The following is a 19,091-nucleotide window of genomic DNA, read 5'->3' as shown; positions in this document are numbered from 1 at the left end:
CACGTCTCTTCTCAGTCTTCTCCAGACTGAGCAACTCCATCTCCCTCAGCTGTTCCTCATAAGACCTGTTCTGCAGGCCCTTCACCAGCTTCCTTACCCATTTCTGGACACACTCCAGCACCTCAGTGACCTTGTAGTGAGGGGCCCAAAACTGAACACAGTATTTGAGGTATGGCCTCACCGGTGCTGAGTACAGGGGGACAATCGCTTCCCTGGTCCTGCTGGTCACACAAGTGCCGATACAAGCCAGGATGCCATTGGCCTTCTTGACCACCTGGGCGCACTGCTGGCTCATGTTCATGGCTGTGGTTTAATACACCAATCTCTTTACAGTTCTGGACATGGCACTTCCTTTTCTGGGAAGGAGACAGAGTCGTATCTGTGTGCCTGATATCTTTCCTTGACTTCTGTACCCAGGGACTGGATATAGCTTTGAGCAGTGCAGTTGCCTTGATACACCTTCCAGTGAGTGAATAGGAACTTGTAAACCTCTGATCCTCGTGTGCGTGGTGATCCTTTAAAGCTTTGGCTTTAAAGCCTGTCAAAGTCCAATACTCTCTGAATGGGCAGTTCTAGATATCCATGCATGATGTGTAATGCTTAATATCAAATGTACTTACTTGAACATAGCTGATGTTACAGGGGTGTTGTGGATTAACTCTAGTGGGCATCTAGGCACTGCACAGCCACTTGCTCATTTGCGCACCATCCCCTAAGAGAGAGAAGAAGAGGAAAGAGAATAAAAGCAAGAAAACTAGAGGGTAAAGATGGGTAGGGGGGAGAAGCCAAGGGTGAGTGGAAGGAGAAAGAAGAAAACAAAACAAGTAATGCAAAAGTAATCACTCACCCCCTCCCAGAGACAGGCTGGTGCCCAGCCAGTCTCCAAGCAAAGGATAGCTAACCTTCCTAAAACTTAAATCTTTTCCCTTGTATTGCTTAGCATAATGTTACATGGCATACAGTAGTGCTTTGATTCGTTTGGGTCCTCAGCCTGCTTGTGTCCCCTCCCAACTTATTGTGCACTCCCTAGTCTATTCACTGTGGGGGCAGTGTAAGAGTCGGGGAAGACCTTGATGCTGTGCAAGCACTGTTCAGCAAAATCTAGGGTGTCCCTGTGTTACCAGCATTGCTTTGGTCAAAAATCTAAAGCACAGCATCCTGTGAGAACTGTGATGAAGAAAATTAATTGTCCTAGGCAGGGGCAGTACAATGAGATTTCTGATGTAATGAAGTGATGCAAAATGCACTGAAAACAATACAAAGTTTAAGTTACACCTAGCAAAACACGGTAGTTGCAGTGCACAGCTCAATCACGTACCAGTGTGACTCCCATTACGGGCCTGTATAAGGTGCTTACTGGCACAACACTGGGTGTCCCCAGTCACCAGCAGCAATGTGTGGGCTGAAGCCAGCTCAAGTCCGTTGCTCTCTTCAAAATTCTTTGTTAGTTGTTTCAGTTTTATACCCTTGTGTTGGGCTGAGCCTTGTGGTCACTCCCTCCATGCTGGTCTGGCTGACTCAGGGAGACATTCCCAGGCTTTTAATGACCCTGGAAAGAAACATTTTCACCAGCAGCTGATCCATTCATCTGGCACAGCCAGTTCTCTGCAGCAAAGGCCACCCTCTTGTCCCCTTTGTGTTGAGACAAAGCCAGTCTCTTTCCTACAGCTGTGATCCATGCCACCATGCACATCTTCACTAATGGCCAGCTTTGCCATCTTCTCTGAGCCTTCTCCTGTTGTAGGGGTTTATTGGTTAGTCACAGAGCACTAGCTTATGCTCTAAGGAGCATAATCATATCCTGAAAGTGCTTGACTTGGCAACTGCAGTCAACTACTTGTTCTTTCTGGGATGTGATACCAAATGCAATGTGCTTCTCTTAGTGTTGTGTTTTGATGGGCAAATAAGGACTGATGTGTTCTTTTTTTGTAGGTAAAAAAGATGATTCCTCTGCTAAAGCTTCACAGGACAAGGAAGAAGAGTCTGATGAGATATGTGTGTTCTATGTCTGGAAGTACTGCAAACATAGAAGTAAGCTTTACAAAAAGTAATGTTTGGAGAAGAATGTCTGAGGAGGCACTCTGTGCACAGTAACTCAGACTAGAGATGGCAAGTGAAGTGGCAATCTCTGCCTTCACATTCATTTGCCACGTTTCCAAGTCACTAATAAACACTGTCAGAATTACAAACATAATCAGAGGAAAGTCCAGTGGATATGCTTAAACCTGTTCTCTAGACCATCCATCTGTGGCCTGTTTCAGACCTGTTGATAAGGCCAAGCTTTGGTTACGTTTCTGTGCTGAAAACCCTTCATGTGTTAAACACGTTTTCTGCAGCTATTGGACCACTTTAAGAGCCAGCCTTATGCTGTCATCATTGACAGCTTATAACAATGTGTCATCCTGTATTCCTGCAGTATCCTATGTACATCAGATAACAGCCATATTCTCCCTCATTTAAAGAGTGATCCAGGGTGTTAAGATGTCTTAAGAAAACACAGCTAAGCTAGAGATAAATGTAGTCCATTGTCTGTCTGGCAGTGGAAAATAACAGAAGTCTAGGGGGGAAAATACAATTGTATTTGGGGGGCGGAATCTCTCACAGTCACTTAACCCCCAAGTTAGGCTCTTCCTTGGTTATAAGGAGATCCCATGAGATTTTCTTCTAGTGAAAGGTCATCTCCTTTTCTGGCAACGTGGTCTTGATAAAAGGTCCACCTAAATTAGAGCAGGCTATGTTTGCTTTTGCTTAGCATGTGGACAATAAGTTGCCTGATAAGTGTGTGGTTTGATGTGTTGGTGTGTATTTAGCATTTCTGTAGTGAGTTTTTGTTCTAGTGAAGATGCAGTTTTTCCTTCGGAAGCTTTCTTGAGAGGCAGATGAGTAAGTTACTTTAATACCTCTTCTTCACCGTTACTTTGAAGACAGATGGTACTATGAGAAGTAAATTCTGTCTTTTATGCGCATTTTATGGACCATAGAAATGAGATCTGACCAAGAGAGACCAAAGGTGACTTTGTCTGCAGCTTTTCAAGCAAATTTAAGTACAGCTTGGTCAAGACAGAGTGCACTCCAGTCCTGTTAACAAAAAGAAGCAAGATCAGAAATGCACTATGGTCTCCATAATAACTTAATTTCTATGTTCTGTGGCCAGATACATCAGGAATGGCAAAACCTTTGGCTCTGTACAGCAGCGACTCCAGCCTTGTATCATGTTTCTTAGACTGTTTCTTTAAGACCAGGCTTGAAGCTTAAGTTTATGAACTTTTGGACCTGCATAATGTGAATGGTGTACCTGTATGCTAGCTGTGGTGGTCAGGCTCAAAGCCACCAAACAGCTAAACTGAAATAACGATAGGTCAGTTAATGTGCTTTGCCATGCCACGTTTGGCTCAGAAGTTATAAATTGAAAGGTTTGGTCCATGCTTGGATATGGAGTGTACAGGGAGGGAGGTCAGCCTTTGCCCGTTTCCAGCAGCAGACACTCACACAGGGGTGTTAAGCAGTTCTGAACTCAAAGATGAAAACGTGCATGCATTACATAGAGGATTTGGAAGAAACTCAAAAGTCTTCCTCCTCCTCCTCTGTGAAGGGTGCAGAGCACTGCTGCAGGTCTTGCATGCAAAGCAGTTAAAAATTGCTGCTTTCCATTTTCTGAGAAGAGAAGCAACAATTCCAGCAGTGCTTAACAGTCTCATTGGGAGGGCAGTGTGCTACCTGATCAGGGGTGAGTGTAGAGTCCCTCCTGGGAGATGTTCTGTGGAGTATTGCAGTCCTTTATGCTGTTTTATTTGTTGGGCTGGGCCTGAAACCACCCCCCACCCCATTTAGGCCTTGGTAACCACCCTGTAATCTCTAAGGGACTAAGGGAAAGAGAAGCAAATGTGTAAGAGAGATTATGTGATACAAAGTCTAAATTGTTTACAACTGAGAAACGTGGTGGCATGACACATAGACACACACTCCCGTGGGGTACTGCTCTCCCTGCTGCAGTATCATGTCTCAGCAAAGGGAAGCTTGTGCTTCCTTGGAAATATATTTGGCAGTATGGGTGCTTGTACTGCTTTTCCAGATAAAGATGAAGAAAACACACCCCTCCATTGTTCAAACATATTTCTATTTTCAGCACACACTCCTTGCTCACACCAAAGCTCAGGAGATAAAGCCAGAGTTTGAAAAAAACCCAAACCAGAGCTGTTTCCTCTCTTTTTTTTTTCTTGCCTTGCTCTCTGTGTTAAGATTGCAGAGCTCTTGACTATGTTTTATCTTATTATAGGTAGATGCAGATCTGTTCATTACCATTTGCCGTATCGATGGCAAGTATATCAGACAGTCTACTGGAAAGACCTTTCCATGATGGAGGAAATTGAGAAGGCCTATTGCAACCCAGAAATCCGCAGGTATAATGGTGCTGCACTGCTTGTTTAGAGTTCAATGGTTGAGTGCCTAAGGGAAAACTCTTGTTATCTTCAAAAAGATGCCTGATTTCTGATTACTGAGCTTCTCAGAATCTGAAAGGATGTACAAAGGACAATTTTTTGTTTTAAAAAGTAAAGTGAAAGTGATTGTGTGGAAATTTCACCCCGGTTTTGTCTCGTAAAAATAACACAACAATATTTTGCATTTATAGCTCTACACAGGGTAACGAGAGGTGGCTGGAGTTTAGTGTGTATAATATTAGTCTTTCAGACAATTCATTATAATTTGTTAATAAACTGTAAGTTGGGCTTTTCAACAACAGGTCAGAGCTGGTCTTTCTCTGTGGCTAGTATCTATAATAAGAGGATACCTTGTGCTTAGAGAAAGTTTATTAAATGCCCCTTGTATAAGCAGCTCATCATTTTTTCATTTTCTTTTTTTTTTTCTTCCTGAGAGGGAATTTTCCCTTTAATTCCTGTCTGAAAGCTCCACTGTAAGCCACCTGGATTTGTAGGGGACCCCAGCTTTGGCCTCAATTGAAATGATATATGCATTTTGGCCCATGACTCTTCAGATAGCAGCTGATTTTGGTTTACAGCTTGACTAGGCTGCTGAATGGTGTAAATCACAAGCAGGATTCCTGAGAGATAAAGATGTCTGCTTTTGAAGACTTTCTATCTGAAAGTGAAATTTTCAAGCCTCTCTGGCCCAGGTGGCTCCAGTGATGAATGGTATTTACAGAGCTCACAGCTGTGATTGCATCCTCCGTAACCCCAGAAAAAGAACAAAGTTGATAAGTTGCCCGTGTTTGCTGGCAGCCTCAGTCACCTACTTAACCACCTTCTGGATTTGTACTGAGCAAAACTGTAACCATGCTTAATTTATTGCACAAACACCGTTTGCTACCTGTGTACATGGAGCCCCAGCCTGTCTGTCAAGCTGGCAGCACGACATCTGGCTGGTGACTGAGGCCTCGCAGACTTTAGTTGGCCTCTGTAAGTTTCAGACAATTTTTAGGGCTGTCATGCATGCTGGGGGAAATACTCTTGTTTCAGGCCCAATTGAGTTCGGGCAGTCACATTGTATTAAAGAAAACTGTGCCAGCTTAAATGGGGGCACGTGAGGGTGGGTGGGTTAGAGGCTAAACCTATGTACTGTTAACTGTAATGAACTTGAATTTGTCCTTGCAGCATAACAGAGAAGAACATTGATTTCCAGACAATGACCTGCGACGGCTCCGCATTGCGGCGCCTCTCCACACCATCATCAGTCACCAAGCCCGGCTTCATGCTGACCACGCAGTGGGCTTGGTACTGGAGGAACGACCAAGGCCAGTGGGTGGAATATGTGGAGCGGGTGAGTCCATGACCGCAGCTTCAGTTCACTCCCCTCTGCTCGGCAGAGTTCACTGAGCAAATGCTTGTGCATCAGTTTTACAGTGTCAGATAAGGCTGAGAGGCTGCAGGTGTTGGTAACAGATGTGATAAAATGCTGACATGCTGGAGGGCAGGGAACACACCTTATGTCCTTGTGCTGCAGTTCAGTACAAATGACTGTCCTTTTGTCCAGACGTTTTGTTCTGCTTTCCCAACAAAGACCTTGCTGGCAAAGGTTCTTGTTTTCGGCTTGTGTTGATGGGACTGGCTGCTCCAGTCACATTCCCTCTGGGAGTCCGTGGCTTCTGCACAGATTTAACGCCTATACATGCTATCTGCGTATACACATTGCCTTTTAAATGCTTGAGGAAGTAGCCTTGCCTCTCTCTGACCATTGTCCTGCTTCCTTGGACCTGAAAGGATTGCTCTGCCCTCTCAAATCAAATGTTACCTTTTTCCTTGACTGGTCAAATCCTCTTTGCTTTGATGACAGAGTGATCTATCTGAAAAATGCGCTAAAAGAAGTGAATAAGGAATGTCTCCTTCCCCCCAAGGCATGGGAGTTTTCTCCATCTGGTTTACAGTGTAACTGCACAAATGGTGGGTCACAAAGGTGACTCAGGGATATGACAGAGTATGGAGGGAAAGATGATGTAATGGCTCTGGCAGTGGTGGGCCTTGATTTCAGTAAGCAGCTTAAATGGAAAGTGTCTCCATCAGCATACCTTCATGTTTGATGATGTTTTGTATGTTAGAGAAAGTTTAGCACCTCCTGACCGGACCAGTTTATTGTGAGGGAGATCTTAAGCTGTTTAAAGAGCTGCCACCAAAGATTGCAGCAAAAGTAGTTTTAATGAAGTAAGATATTGTAAAAGTGAGACTTAACAAAGTCCAATGGCAAGGTTCACTCACTTATTGCATAGAGGACATAATAATAATTCAAAGTTACCAATGCAAAACCTTAGTACACTATTATACAAGTTTATCAGTCACTTACCAAAGATCTGCAGTTGGTGAGGGGTCTCTTGGCCTCAAGGAGTAACCCTGAGAGGTGTCCTGGCTCAAGGGGAGATCACTGCTGTGCAGCCACACTGGTTAGCCAGGAGAGCTGTTAAAAAGTTGACTCTAGCTATCAGATTTATAGAATATAATAGTTGGCTCATAGTTAAATTACATGTGATGGGAGAAGTAAGCACAAGACTCCTTGTACCCACAACTTTTGTTTTCCCCTGAGAAATTAGTCTTGGAAGAGCTAGCACCTGTTCATGTGTTGATCACATCATCGGTCTTCTGGTTTCCAAGCTCATACCAATCATTGCTCACTGTGTCACCTTTTCCCCTGGGGGTTTTCAGAAGAAAAAAAATGGCCTAGGCCTTTACTTCCTTTGGAGCCTGAACCAAACTGCCACCTAGTTTGGTCAAGGACTCAATTGCATCCATCACACCCAACTGGAAACTAAGCACCATGCAGCTGCTCGCTCACTTCCTGCTGGGGGATGAGGGGCAGAATTGGAAGAGTGAAAGTGAGATTAACTCGTGGGTTGAGATAAAGACAGTTTAATAAGTGAAGCAAAAGCTATGCATGCAAGCTAAGTGAGGCACTCAGTTCACTGTTTCCCATGGGCAGGCAGGTGTTCAGCCATCTCCAGGACAGCAGGGCTCCGTTGCATGGAACGGTTACTTGGGAAGGCAAACACCATCACTCTGAACGTCCCACCTCTCCCTTCTTCCCCCAGCTTGATAGGCTGAGCATGATGTCCTATGGGATGCGACGTCTCTCTGGGCACTTGGGGTCAGCTGTCCTGGCTGTGGCCCGTCTGAGCTCCTTGTGCACCCCTAGCCCACTTACAGGCAGGGCAGGGGGACAAGCAGGAGACACCTTGATGCTGTGTAAGCCCTGCTGGGCAATAATCAAAACATCCCTGTGTTATCAATGCTGTTTCCAGCACAGAACTGAAACACAGCACCACGCTACCTACTTGGAACAACTTCAGCTGTATCCCAGCCAAAACCAGTACAGCTTGTTACAGAAACTGAAATGGGCCACATATGTGTCCATCATTACTAATTATGTATCTGGGTGTGTGTTATGAGTGTTAGGTAGTTGCACTTAAGGCCACGATAGCTCTGAGTAGGTTCCTCTTCATCTTACTTCTTTCCCTCTACCCAAATGAGTTAGCCAGGGTTTAGTCCTGACTGTTTTGACTCATTACTCTTCTCTTTTTCTTCTTTTTTCTTCTTTCTCCCAAAGGGAGAAGGGAGTAGTGTGAACTCACCATCTTCTGCTGTGATTGAGAATTTGTATCTGGCAGATCCAGATGCCACCGTAACTTTCCAGGCTGGTGTGCACCATTACGAGCTCAATTTTAAAGGTACTCATTTTTAAGGTTCTCCTTTACAGCTCTGCAGTGCTTTACAAAGACTAACTGGCAAGCTATCTCAGCTTTTAGAAGCTTTTTTTACTAACACTATCAGATTTGCCCATAGGAAGGGGACAAGAGGTGATGATGGTCCAGAAGAAATTCCTTAGAAATGCAGCCTTCCCTTTTGTTCCTTGACACTATCCAGACTCATGTTGGACCAGAAAACCTTGTTACTGGATGTAGTAAACCTTAAGTAAAAGGAGTTGATAGTAAAAAATCGAGCATCTTTCTGTGCTGCCAGAGCAGCACTTAAAGAGCATGAAGGACTTAAGGGAGCAAGCAAGACAGGTATATGTTAAAGAACAATTAAAGGAAGGATAAGAAGCTTACATAAGCTTTGTGCAACTATTCTTCAGCAGATGGAATTGACAGGGAATACATATTTGTAGACTTAGTGATGACTTTTTCCTTCTCCTTCCTCCTGAAGAAATGATCCAGACAAACATCGCTTTTAGAACTCGAAGACCAGTCCGCAGGCGACCAAAGTTTGTGTCTTCTGAAGATGTGCAGAAGATAAAGAAAGGGTAAATGATGCTCTTTTAAGTTGCTGGGGTTTTTCAGAAGTGGCTGCCAGCACTGGCAGTAGCTGTGCAAAGAAGGCAGCTGTTTCTAGGAGGGTTCATATCCATTTGACTGAACTGGTGCATCCCTGGGTTTCTGGGGTACACGTGACCCCAGGTGCCACATCCACAGGAACGGTGATGACAGTCATTCCTGAAAGGTGACAGTTGAAAGGCTGCATGTAGAGACTGGTGCACAGCCTGAGACCATTTCCCAGTTTCTTCGGGGGTTATTTTGTTTTGGTTTGAATGTTGGAATCGGCTAAAGGGAATGCTGTCAATTTCAATGTTCAGAGGATACTGGGATCACTAACATCTCATTTTCAATCTGTTTTCAAACAGTCAGAAGGATTCTTCTATTCCAAATCAAGCCTGTCCTGCCCATTGGGATCAGTCTGCACTTCCTGACTTGGGATACAAGGTATCTTTGATTTTTTTTTTTTTCCCCCCCATCTTGTAGTTTCTATAGAAAGGCATAGTAAGACATGGCTTAACTGAAGCATTGTAACCTGGTAGGTGTTATAAAGGGACAGGAATGATTTCTTGTGTGGGTGGGATAAAGATCTAGGTGATCTCCCAAGAGCTCCTAAAAAAGGTGCCAAGTTCCCGTGAACTTCATCTGTGTTTTAGGCATCTACATTCAAGACCAAAACTCACCAAATTCAAGACAAAAAGATTCACTGTTAAAAATGAAAAAAAAAGGCTTACTTTGGGGACTCAAGTGGAACAGTTAAGTAAGAGGTTTCTAGGAAGTGTATACTTCACTAGAAGCTGGGCTGAGGCCATTAAAAAGCCCTCCAGAATAATACAGTCATGGCTGTTGATGTTTGGATTGGAGATGTAGGAAAGGAAATCTCTGTATGCTCTTTCAAGTCACCCAGTAATGGCACATACATCACAAATCTAAGCACGGATCATGGCCTCAAGAAACTGCAGAAATAAAAGAGTTACGGCCAATAATATAAAAAAACCATTTGCAGTGATCTCTTCAGCAAACCCAACCCAACCCTTGTCAGCACAGAGTCTGTGTCCGTGGACATGTGTAGATGTCTTTTAAATTACTAGGTCAAATGGTATTAAGAAGCAGTCCTCGGAGAGCAGCACAGACTGTGGAAGTACTACAGGCTTTTCAGTGTTATACTTGTCCTTTTTTATAGTGATTTTGATCCTGGTTGAGGAACAATGCATAATGCGGAGCTTAAGAGGTTTTCCTTGATGATTGTGTCACAGAACCCTTTATGATGCTGACGAAGTTGTATTGCCAGAGATATCTTGAGACAAGACAGAATTCCCATCATATTTCCAGACCGGGAATTCTTTCTGGATAGTTTCCATTGACTGAGAGCTCCATTGCTCTTCTCTCTCTTCATGTTTTCTTTTCTCTAGTATAGCTACTTCGGCGTAAGAACCAGAAACATGTTTCTAAGCTTTTGTGGGATGGCTTCTTTACTCTGTTGTGCTGACTGTTTCATTTTCCCCTCACTGCCCTCTGGCGCTGGCTTACACCTTACTCAGTGTAACAAACACCAGTATCTGGCAATATACTGTATATAGCAAATATATATAGCAAATGTATATAGCAAATATAGCAAATTGTATATAGCAAATTCATCTAAATTCAGTGCTGATGAAAAATCAATGGGTAACATTTAAGTCAACTGCTTTGCACATTAGCTGACTTCACACAGCTGATTTTTGCCATTAGCAAAACATCCTAATTGTTCAAGGTTGTAAAAGTGTCAGGTGTCCAGCACCTACTTAATGAACTAAGGGTGAGTTTGTAGGGGAATCTGGCAGCCAGGCCTTTTGAGCTGTGGGCCTGTGATATCAGCACTTCCCTTGGCTTGTCAGCTGCTTAACTCATTAACACCAGCTTAAGTGTTTCAAGGGAATGTTCAGTTGATCTTAGGCCTCCAGGTTTTACGTACTTAACTGCTTCCTTCCCTTTCTCAAAAAAATGGATTTTGGCCGAGTCCGTTCATTGGGGTGTTTTCTGAGTTGCTGAGGTGAGTGGGAGAAGTTCTGGAATGCCATGTGCAGATCCACTGTGGTACTTGTGGGGATGTGTGGACTAGAAGGATCATCTTGTTCCCCAGAGCTCAGTTTGCTCACTGGATCAGCACCTAACAAAACCATCTTGTAAACTGAATGTCTTTTGTAGGAGAGGAAAAGTTAATTCTGTGACAAAGTGACAAAGACCATGGTGCCTATTGGTTCTAAAAGTGAAAGCCTGGGCTAAATTCATTATTTCTGTGGGATCCTAAGCTTGTGGGTTTTGCAGTAGGTACTACTTGGACTGCATGCACGTGGTGACCGTCGTGAGGTCTGACAGTTGTGGCTTGATGAATTCCCTTCGCCTCAGACATTGACAAATAATCCTGGCAAAATTTGCTATGCTGAAAGTGATCCATTTTAAGAAGAAACACCTGTATGAGATAGGAAGAAAGTCATCTTTGCTTTAAAACAGCAGCTCTCTTTTGGTAACTTTGTTTATTTTTTGAGTGTTGCAGTGTCTGAAGTCATTTAGAAGCCTAGTTCTGTAGAAGGTAGAGTGTGTGAAGTGCACAATGGAATTTGGTAACACCAATGGGAAAGTTGGTGTGAACTTCTGTCTTTAACAGACTTGGTGGAATCAGTAACTGAAATCAAGCCTTTGAAAGGTAAAAAAAGAAAGAAAAAAAGAAATAATATCTTGTCTTGGAACTTGGTGCTGGGTTTTAAACTGTATCTTTAATGTGCAGATGAGAAATGTGTGTAAGAAATGTGAGGCTTTAGTCTTTGTGGGGCTGCTCTGTTACTGAATCCTGACAGGTGTGCCAAAGATTGCTGTGGTGTAACAGGAATGGGAGTTAGTGCACCGTGGGCTCTCCCCCTGGGTACTTCATAGACATCAGTTCTAGCTGAGTGACTGTCAATAATGCAAAGTTTGCTGCTCTCAAAACCCAAGTTAACCAGAGATGGAGGTTTAGTGTCACAGAGCATCATTCTGGTACAGACAGATGCTAAGAGAACCTATTGTCAGGGCAGGGATTTTATTCACAAAGGTTACAGCTCCTCAGTAAAGGATGCAACACAGCAAAAGAGTATTTGTAGAATTGTGTATGTACAAATGACAGATGCAGACCTGAGATATAGTGACATAAGTCTCGTGTTTTAGGTGATGGTGAGCAACTTGAGCCGTGGTGTCACAGAGCATGCGGATAATAACTAGCTCACCCATCCAAACTGTTTTATGTGTTGTGAAGAAGCTCTGGGAAATACTCTTGTGTTGAGACCGGGAAATTTCATTTGACCTTGTAAGAGCTTTTTAGTAAATTCAAGGAAATACTCTTCCTTGTGCAGCTAACTTTATTCTTAGTCCTTAGAAGACTGTCCTGTGGTAGGTCTCATTGTCAGTTAAATACTTGATGTGCAAGATGGACATGGTGTCCAGAAAAACACTTCCTTATTCATATGCAGCTGTGAAATACAAGTCCTGTTTTATCTCCTCTCTACACTCAACCTTCTAAAACATGGAGCTTTCGCCTGACAGTTTAAGCTGTTGATTTTGTGTTACCTCCTAGGATAATAGCAGCTTTCCTGTTTAAAACACAGCTTTGGTGCATGGGCATGCTGAGCATTTCACTTGAAGTCATCCCAAGTTCCCGCTTGGTTTAGGCAGCAGGAAAATGGGAAGTTACCACCAAGTGGCATCAGTCTGCCAGCATCATGCATTTGCAGTCAGTTTATGGAGAAGTGTTTATTTTAGAAGATTGAAGACACAGATTATTTTAGGGAAAAAAGAATGGGAAATTTTTGCATGACCTGAGCAAGCAGAAGACCTTGAATCGTGTTTTAGTTATGGTTTGCATTAACATGTTAATGGGGAAAAGTGTGTATTTCCTGATGGATTTTTAAACACCAAAAGTGGATAAATAGACTTTGTTTCCCCTAGGAAAGGAGGAGGTGTATTTGCTTAGGCAGGTATTTAGTGTAACGTTCATATTAAAATTGTAACTGTTCTCATGTTTAGGAATGTAGCTTTTTTTTCTTAAGTTTATATTTAAGTGCAGCTTTCCAGGTCTTAACTTTGGAAAGTTAAGGATACTAGGAAATTGTATGTATTTCGTTTGTTTCCTTTTTTAACAGCTGAAGCTCCTTTAAATGTCTGGTTAAAAATGACACTGTTACTTGACATCTTTTGTTCTTAATTAGCTTTGTAAACAAAACCGATCTTACTTGGAATAATGAATCAAGTGTTCTTACTGAAATTTTTGATTTGTTGAGATTTAAAGTTCCAAGTGTCAGCTCCTACTTGGAGATGGTAAACATTTAATTAATCCTTTCGCTTCATTCCTGAAGCAAGATGAGATGATATCCTTGCAAAGCAGGAGTGACATACTGATTTACCTTTAAGCATCCTCCCTAATTAGTTGCATAGTCACCATGTAAAGCATTAAATTAACCTTCAGAAGTATAGTTTGGGCTAACTGAAGCCTCATGTCGTCTTTTGCTTTGGTTTCTATCTTGTAGAAAGTGGAGATCAGTAGTACAAGTGCTGAATTCAACAGAATAAAGCAGCTGTTTTGCGAGACTATGAAAAACTACAATGTCCTTAAAATAGAGAGGATTCAGAATCCATCCCTCTGGAAGGTCTTTCAGTGGTTAGTATCTGTTTCCTTATCCTCTGTGGGGGGGAGGCCTCAAAAGCTCATGTCTTCTCTCTGCTTCCTAGGAAAGAAAAAACTTTACCACCTATGCTGTAACATGACTGGTATTTATTTCTTGGGAGCAGCTTTGGGAGTGAAATGAAGTGGCTGTGGCCTTCCAGAGAATGCCATGCTTCCAGGGGAGGTTCCTTTTGCATGGCTTCTTGGAAGACAGAGGCAGTCATACAGGCAATGACACAAAATCAGGCTGTGGATACCCACGGTGATGTGGAGTAGTGTATTGTCTCAGGGACTGAACAGAAACCGCCCGTTGCACCTGTGCTCTGTCTGCTACAGATGTTCACCTGTTAAGAGTGTATGAAATACTTGCTACAAAAGAAGTGGGTGACAGTAGAAGGTGCCTGGGTCTGGCTTGTGTTTTTCCTAGTCAGATTTATTTAGGGCTTTCTCGAGAGTTTGAGAACTTTTTGCTGAATGAAGTCAGTATTTACTGAGAAGGAATCCCAGTGCTTTACCTTTAGTCTCTGAGTTCCAGAGCTCCTTTTTGGTTTACACCACCTCCATCAGGGTTACTGAATTTCAGGTACCAACAGGGGATCTCATTAATATTTGCAAATATATAAATGGTGGATGTCCTGAGGTTGGGACATCCCTTTTTTTCTGTTGTATCTAGCAACAGGACAAGGGGTAATCTGGGATGAAGCTGGAACACAATAAGTTCCATTTAAACATACGGAAAAACTATTTTACTGTGAGGGTGAGGGAGCCCTGGCACAGGCTGCCCAGGGAGGGTGTGGAGTCTCCTTCTCTGGAGGTCTTCAAAACCCACCTGGATACATTCCTGTGTGACCTGATCTAGGTGGACCTGCATCTGCAGTGAGGTTGGACTAGATGATCCCTTCCAACCCCTACCATTCTATGATTCCATGAACAGATTCGAGCTGGTGCTACTGACAGTAAATGGCCATGTTCAAGTTCATTTGGTAGCAGGTTAAACTGTTGCGTAGAACAGTTTAAAACAAAAGCACAGATACTCAATGGAAGTAGTCAAGGAGTGTATGAAATGGTAATGGAGAAGAAAAATACTGCTCAAATGAATACTTTCACCTTGAAAAGTGACCGAGCCCAGGAAGTTATCAGCTAATAATTTTGTAAAGTCTTTTTATCTAGCAGAACTTAAGACACTTCAAAACATGTAACTGCATACTTTTTATTCTCCTCCAACAGAAATAAACTAGCCAGTCAGAGCTTAACTTTTCATTTATTCCACTGATAAGTTGGAAGGGTTCTCCCCTCTCCCTGGCTCTGTTTACTTTGCAGCTGATCACTTCCTGAAGAACAGTACTGTCCTGTCTGCCTCAACAGCTTCTGAAAACCTGTGGGATGTCTGGATGCTGTGAAATCACAGAATGGTAGGGTAGGGGTTGGAAAGGACCTCTAGGGGTCATGCAGTCCATCCTCCCTGCTAAAGCAGGTCCACCTTGATCAGGTCACACAGGAACTCATCCAGGCAGATTCTGAAAACCTCCAGAGAAGGAGACTCCACACTCTCTGTGGGCAGCCTGTGCCTGGGCTCCCTCACCCTCACAGGAAAGAAGTTTCTCTTCATGTTCAAGCAGAAGGTCCTGGGTTCCAGCTTGTGCCCATTACCAACCCCTTGTCCTGTCACTGGGAGCTACAGAAGACTCACCCCATCTCCTTGATACCTGTCCTCTAAGTGTTTGTGGAGTTACTCATTCAACCTTCTGTTGTGATTCCTCTTCTGATACTGGTCATAGCTCCATCTGATTCTGGCCTAAATCAGCAAGGCCTTCAGTGGCAGAGGAAGGCTCAGTGGCAGTTAGTGCAGCCGCCACTCTGCAGAGAGTTTGGGGGTGGGAAGAGACAAGACACTAAGGCAGAACAAGTAGAACACCACAAAGGAGCGAAAGGTTGGTTCAGTGGGGACTGTAGTGGTGTTAGTACTTAAATCCACTGAAGGCAGACAGAAGAACCTAGAGTGGTGGCTGGGCAGTGGTACCAGTATATTGCTCGTCTTGTAATTCTTCATCGTACTGCTGGTCTGCCTTGCATTCCAAGCCGAGAGGAGAAGGCAGACTGGAAATCTCATCCAGCTGATCCTTATGTGTATATTATATACTTTGTTTTTTAAAAATATCCTTTCTCCCTTTTCTTCCATGGCTCATGTTCTCCTCCCCTGCATTTTCCCGTTAGGCAAAAGGAGCAGATGAAGAGAGAAAATAAAGGGAATGAAGTAGATGAAAGGCTCCTGTTTCACGGAACCAAGACTTCCTTCATAGAAGCTATCTGCCTTCATAACTTTGACTGGAGAATTTGTGGAAGCAATGGAACCAGCTACGGAAAGGGTACGTAGAAGTGTCTCTGTGTGTTAGATGTCTGCTTAGACTCCCCTGATACTAGAGCAGTCAAAGTTTTGAAGCCTTTAATTAGAGAGAGTGGGGAAAAAAAGAGATGGGAATTGCTCTTACAATCTTCTGGAAATGACAGGAATTTGCTTTGTGCAGGGCCAAGTCTTTTCACAAGGTGTTAAGAGAATTAATGTAAGGATTTGAAAAAGCCTCTGTTGCTATAGATGGGATCTTCCCAAAGGTCAAGGTTGTAAGTGGAGCTTGGCAGAGAAATGGCCACTGACCTTCATGTCGGGGAGCAAGAAGGGTGTGCATTCCCTCAGTGTGATCGTGGAGGGTCCTCATGTTTTCTTGCCTATCCCTCTCATCGTAACACCTGTACCCGTAGGGTTTTTATATGTTTTGGTTGAAAGGAAAACATTCCCAAAATAGCAAATTCTGAATGGAAACGATGTGGTGAAATCCACTTCTGTGGCGTTACGAAAACTGAGTAAGAGGAGACCTGAAAGTTGGGTCAGGTACTTCTTGAAAAACAAGGGGACAGTTGCTTTATATGTGTTCCTTCCAACCCTGTTGTCAATGTTCTCTTCCAGGCAGTTACTTCGCTCGCGACGCATCCTATTCCCACCGATACTGCCAGCCCGTGGTGAAAACCAACGTCATGTTCGTGGCCCGTGTGTTGGTTGGGGATTACATCAGAGGCAACACGGCCTACGTTCGCCCCCCGGCAAAGTCTGTGGACGGGCTTCGGTTTTACGACAGCTGTGTGGACAACGTGCTAAATCCCTCCATTTTTGTCATCTTTGAAAAATACCAGATTTACCCAGAGTATATTATAGAGTATAAGGAGGAAGAATTAAAATGCCTTTTATCTTAGAGGGATCAGAGCTGCTTGTACCCCTTCATCTTATTTACCGTATTGCAGGTATTCTCATACTTGGTGACTTCTTTCTTTTTAATGCAATCCTTTGGGATGTAAATCCAAAGAACTTCTGCACTGGGGAGGGCTGGCAAAACAGATGCTACGTTTGTTGAGAACAAGTGCCTTGTCTTGTCTTCTCTTCCTCTCTTAAGTGAAGCGTAGCCATTTGGATAACTGTAGCAGAAAAACATAAATTACAGGATTGAAAATTACAGCTTCTCTGAGTCAATAAGTGTAAGAAACAGAGAAAGTTTTCTTAGAAACAGAGAGGGTTCCTCTTTGCTAACAATTCAGTTAAGAGAGAAATCAACAGTTCAGTAATTTTTAAGCAAAGCCTCAGGTTTTTAGTAGTCAAAGGTTCTTTTCAGTGTAGAATGTGTCTGTTCTTGATCCCTCTATCACGATTCTGAACAAGTGTACGTAAGAACGACTTGGCTTAGTTTTCAAAGTACTGCCTTGTTAACGCTGATACAAGTTTAAAATGGTAGAACAACAACAATGTAACAGAATCTTTATTCAAAATTCATATTGTAAGTTCTCAAGCGGAGAAGTTTCATCTGTACGGTGGCAGCCACTGTTTGGACGAGGAAGTTGTTGGATCAGATTGTCTCTGCAGATCTGCAGTAACTTGCTTCATGACCTACTCAAAAACAGAGCTCGAGGGGAAAGTGTGTGAATGCCAGAATGGTTGATGAGTAAGCAGGTACTGGAATGTGGTGGTTTGGCTGCAGCTAACTACCGTGAGTGCCTAAAGGCTGTGTCACCATGAGCCAGGCTTCCATGTGAATGCAGCCTTGCGGTTTCTCCATATGAGCGTTTGCTTGGCAAGCACTATAGGGCAGGAGAAGCACCTTAAGGAACATTGGTATTTTCTGTCCTGTTCCTATACGTTAATTTTTCGGTTTTCCAGAAATAGGACATGACTGGAAGAAACCAGTTTTGTTCTCTCGAGGCCAGTGGTAGAACCACTGTCCTAAGACTCTTTGTAGGTGTGTTGTTGCCCATGTTGCATTGGGCAACTTGCTGAGAACTTGCTGACAAGTGGGGTTCCTCTTTGTGTTTTGAGGTCATGGTTGAGTCATCCTGGGATGCTGCTTCCCCAGTCTGTTTTCTGATACCCTTGTTTTATCCTTGTCAGCGATGTACAACCCTGCTAACGGAGTTAGCAGTTGCACAATTAAACTGCTTACCACATGCTGCCTGAGCAGCCATCCCTGCAAGCCTACCAACCCCCCCAGTTTATATACTGGCCGTGATGTCCTGTGGTATGGAACAGCCCTTTGGCTAGTTGCAGTCAGCTGCCCTGGCTGTGGTTCCCCTCCAGCTCCTCGTGCAAGCTCAGTCCACTTGCTGGCAGGGCAGGGAAAACTGAAAAGTCCTGCATTTTAGGAGAAGTGCTACTTAGCAATGGCCAGAACATTACTGTGTTATCAGGATTATTCTCAGGCCAAAGAACAGCCCTGTACCAGCTGCTGGGGCGAAGGTTAACTCTATCCCAGCCAAAACCAGCTCAGAAAGAAACTGCTGTTGAAGACAGAAGAACAGTAATTTTTGCTTTTAGGTAAGCTTTACAGTAATACAAATAGCCTCCCAGTTCTTTGCATCTTCAATACAGATCTGTCAATCACATGTACTAATCAGATTTTGCAAGTTACCAAGAGGGTGGGGAAATACATAAAACTAGGTGATCTTACTAAAATGACCATCTTAGAACTGAATGAAAACATGTCAGTAGTGCATTAAGAGGGGTTTTTAAGTGCTTTTTTAAGATCTCTTTTATGTGCCTGTAGAGTTCCTGAGTCACACTTTTGCCATATTTACAAATAAAATGTAGTTTCACTCACTTTTTGCTTGTTAGTGTGCCATTTGTCTCCATATGTAAACGGACCCAGTGAATAGGCCACTTAACACATGTGCTCAGTGTCTTCCTTTCACCCGTGTTTCTAAAGCGGGGAGCAGCGTGGATGTAGTTTTGCACGTCAGTGCAGAAGCTGAGCTAAGTAGGAAGGACAGAATACAGGCTGGTTGCGGGAGGAATATCTCTGTAAATGAACTTCCAAACTAAGAAATGTAAAGTGCTGTGGCATCTTGGTTGGATTCTGTGTGATTGAACAGCTGCTCTGAGCAGCTGTTACAGCCCTAAAAAAAAACAAAATGAAGGAGAAAGAGTAAGGTGAAGTAGTCGCAGAGGCTTTAATATGTAGAAGTAGCCAGGTATTGACTTATTCTGAGGCTGCATGTTTTTTGAATACCTAGATGTGTAACTTTAAAGATGCTAAGTACTTCTAAGACACAGCGCTCCACTTCCCCCCCATCCCTGTAAGCTACAATACAGGCAGGTATATGGAGAAGGCTAGTGCAATGCTGACAAAG

The 19,091-nt window shown here is 43.3% G+C and overlaps 1 protein-coding gene across 4 annotated transcripts in view; it reads left to right on the top strand.

The window, feature by feature from the left end:
• The window catches only part of LOC104550835 (zinc finger CCCH-type antiviral protein 1), a 32,382-nt gene extending 13,821 nt beyond the window's left edge, over positions 1–18,561 (top strand). For 2 of the 4 annotated variants that reach the window (XM_062007098.1, XM_062007107.1), the window contains 9 exons: positions 1,933–2,031; positions 4,277–4,400; positions 5,610–5,775; positions 8,047–8,167; positions 8,646–8,742; positions 9,121–9,199; positions 13,291–13,421; positions 15,642–15,793; positions 16,390–18,561. In XM_062007098.1, coding sequence (XP_061863082.1) covers positions 1,933–2,031; positions 4,277–4,400; positions 5,610–5,775; positions 8,047–8,167; positions 8,646–8,742; positions 9,121–9,199; positions 13,291–13,421; positions 15,642–15,793; positions 16,390–16,673 — 1,253 coding nt within the window. In that variant the 3' untranslated portion in view covers positions 16,674–18,561. Of the gene's footprint in view, positions 1–1,932; positions 2,032–4,276; positions 4,401–5,609; positions 5,776–8,046; positions 8,168–8,645; positions 8,743–9,120; positions 9,200–11,059; positions 11,202–13,290; positions 13,422–15,641; positions 15,794–16,389 lie in introns of those variants that run through there. The other 2 variants (XM_062007117.1, XM_062007126.1) reach the window with 2 other exon arrangements.
• The last annotated feature ends 530 nt before the right edge of the window (positions 18,562–19,091 follow it).

This window comes from Colius striatus, chromosome 1, assembly GCF_028858725.1.
Source record: "Colius striatus isolate bColStr4 chromosome 1, bColStr4.1.hap1, whole genome shotgun sequence".
NCBI lineage: Eukaryota > Metazoa > Chordata > Aves > Coliiformes > Coliidae > Colius > Colius striatus.
The sequence above is the reverse complement of the archived record's forward strand: the minus strand, read 5'-3'. Positions and strand labels throughout refer to the sequence as shown.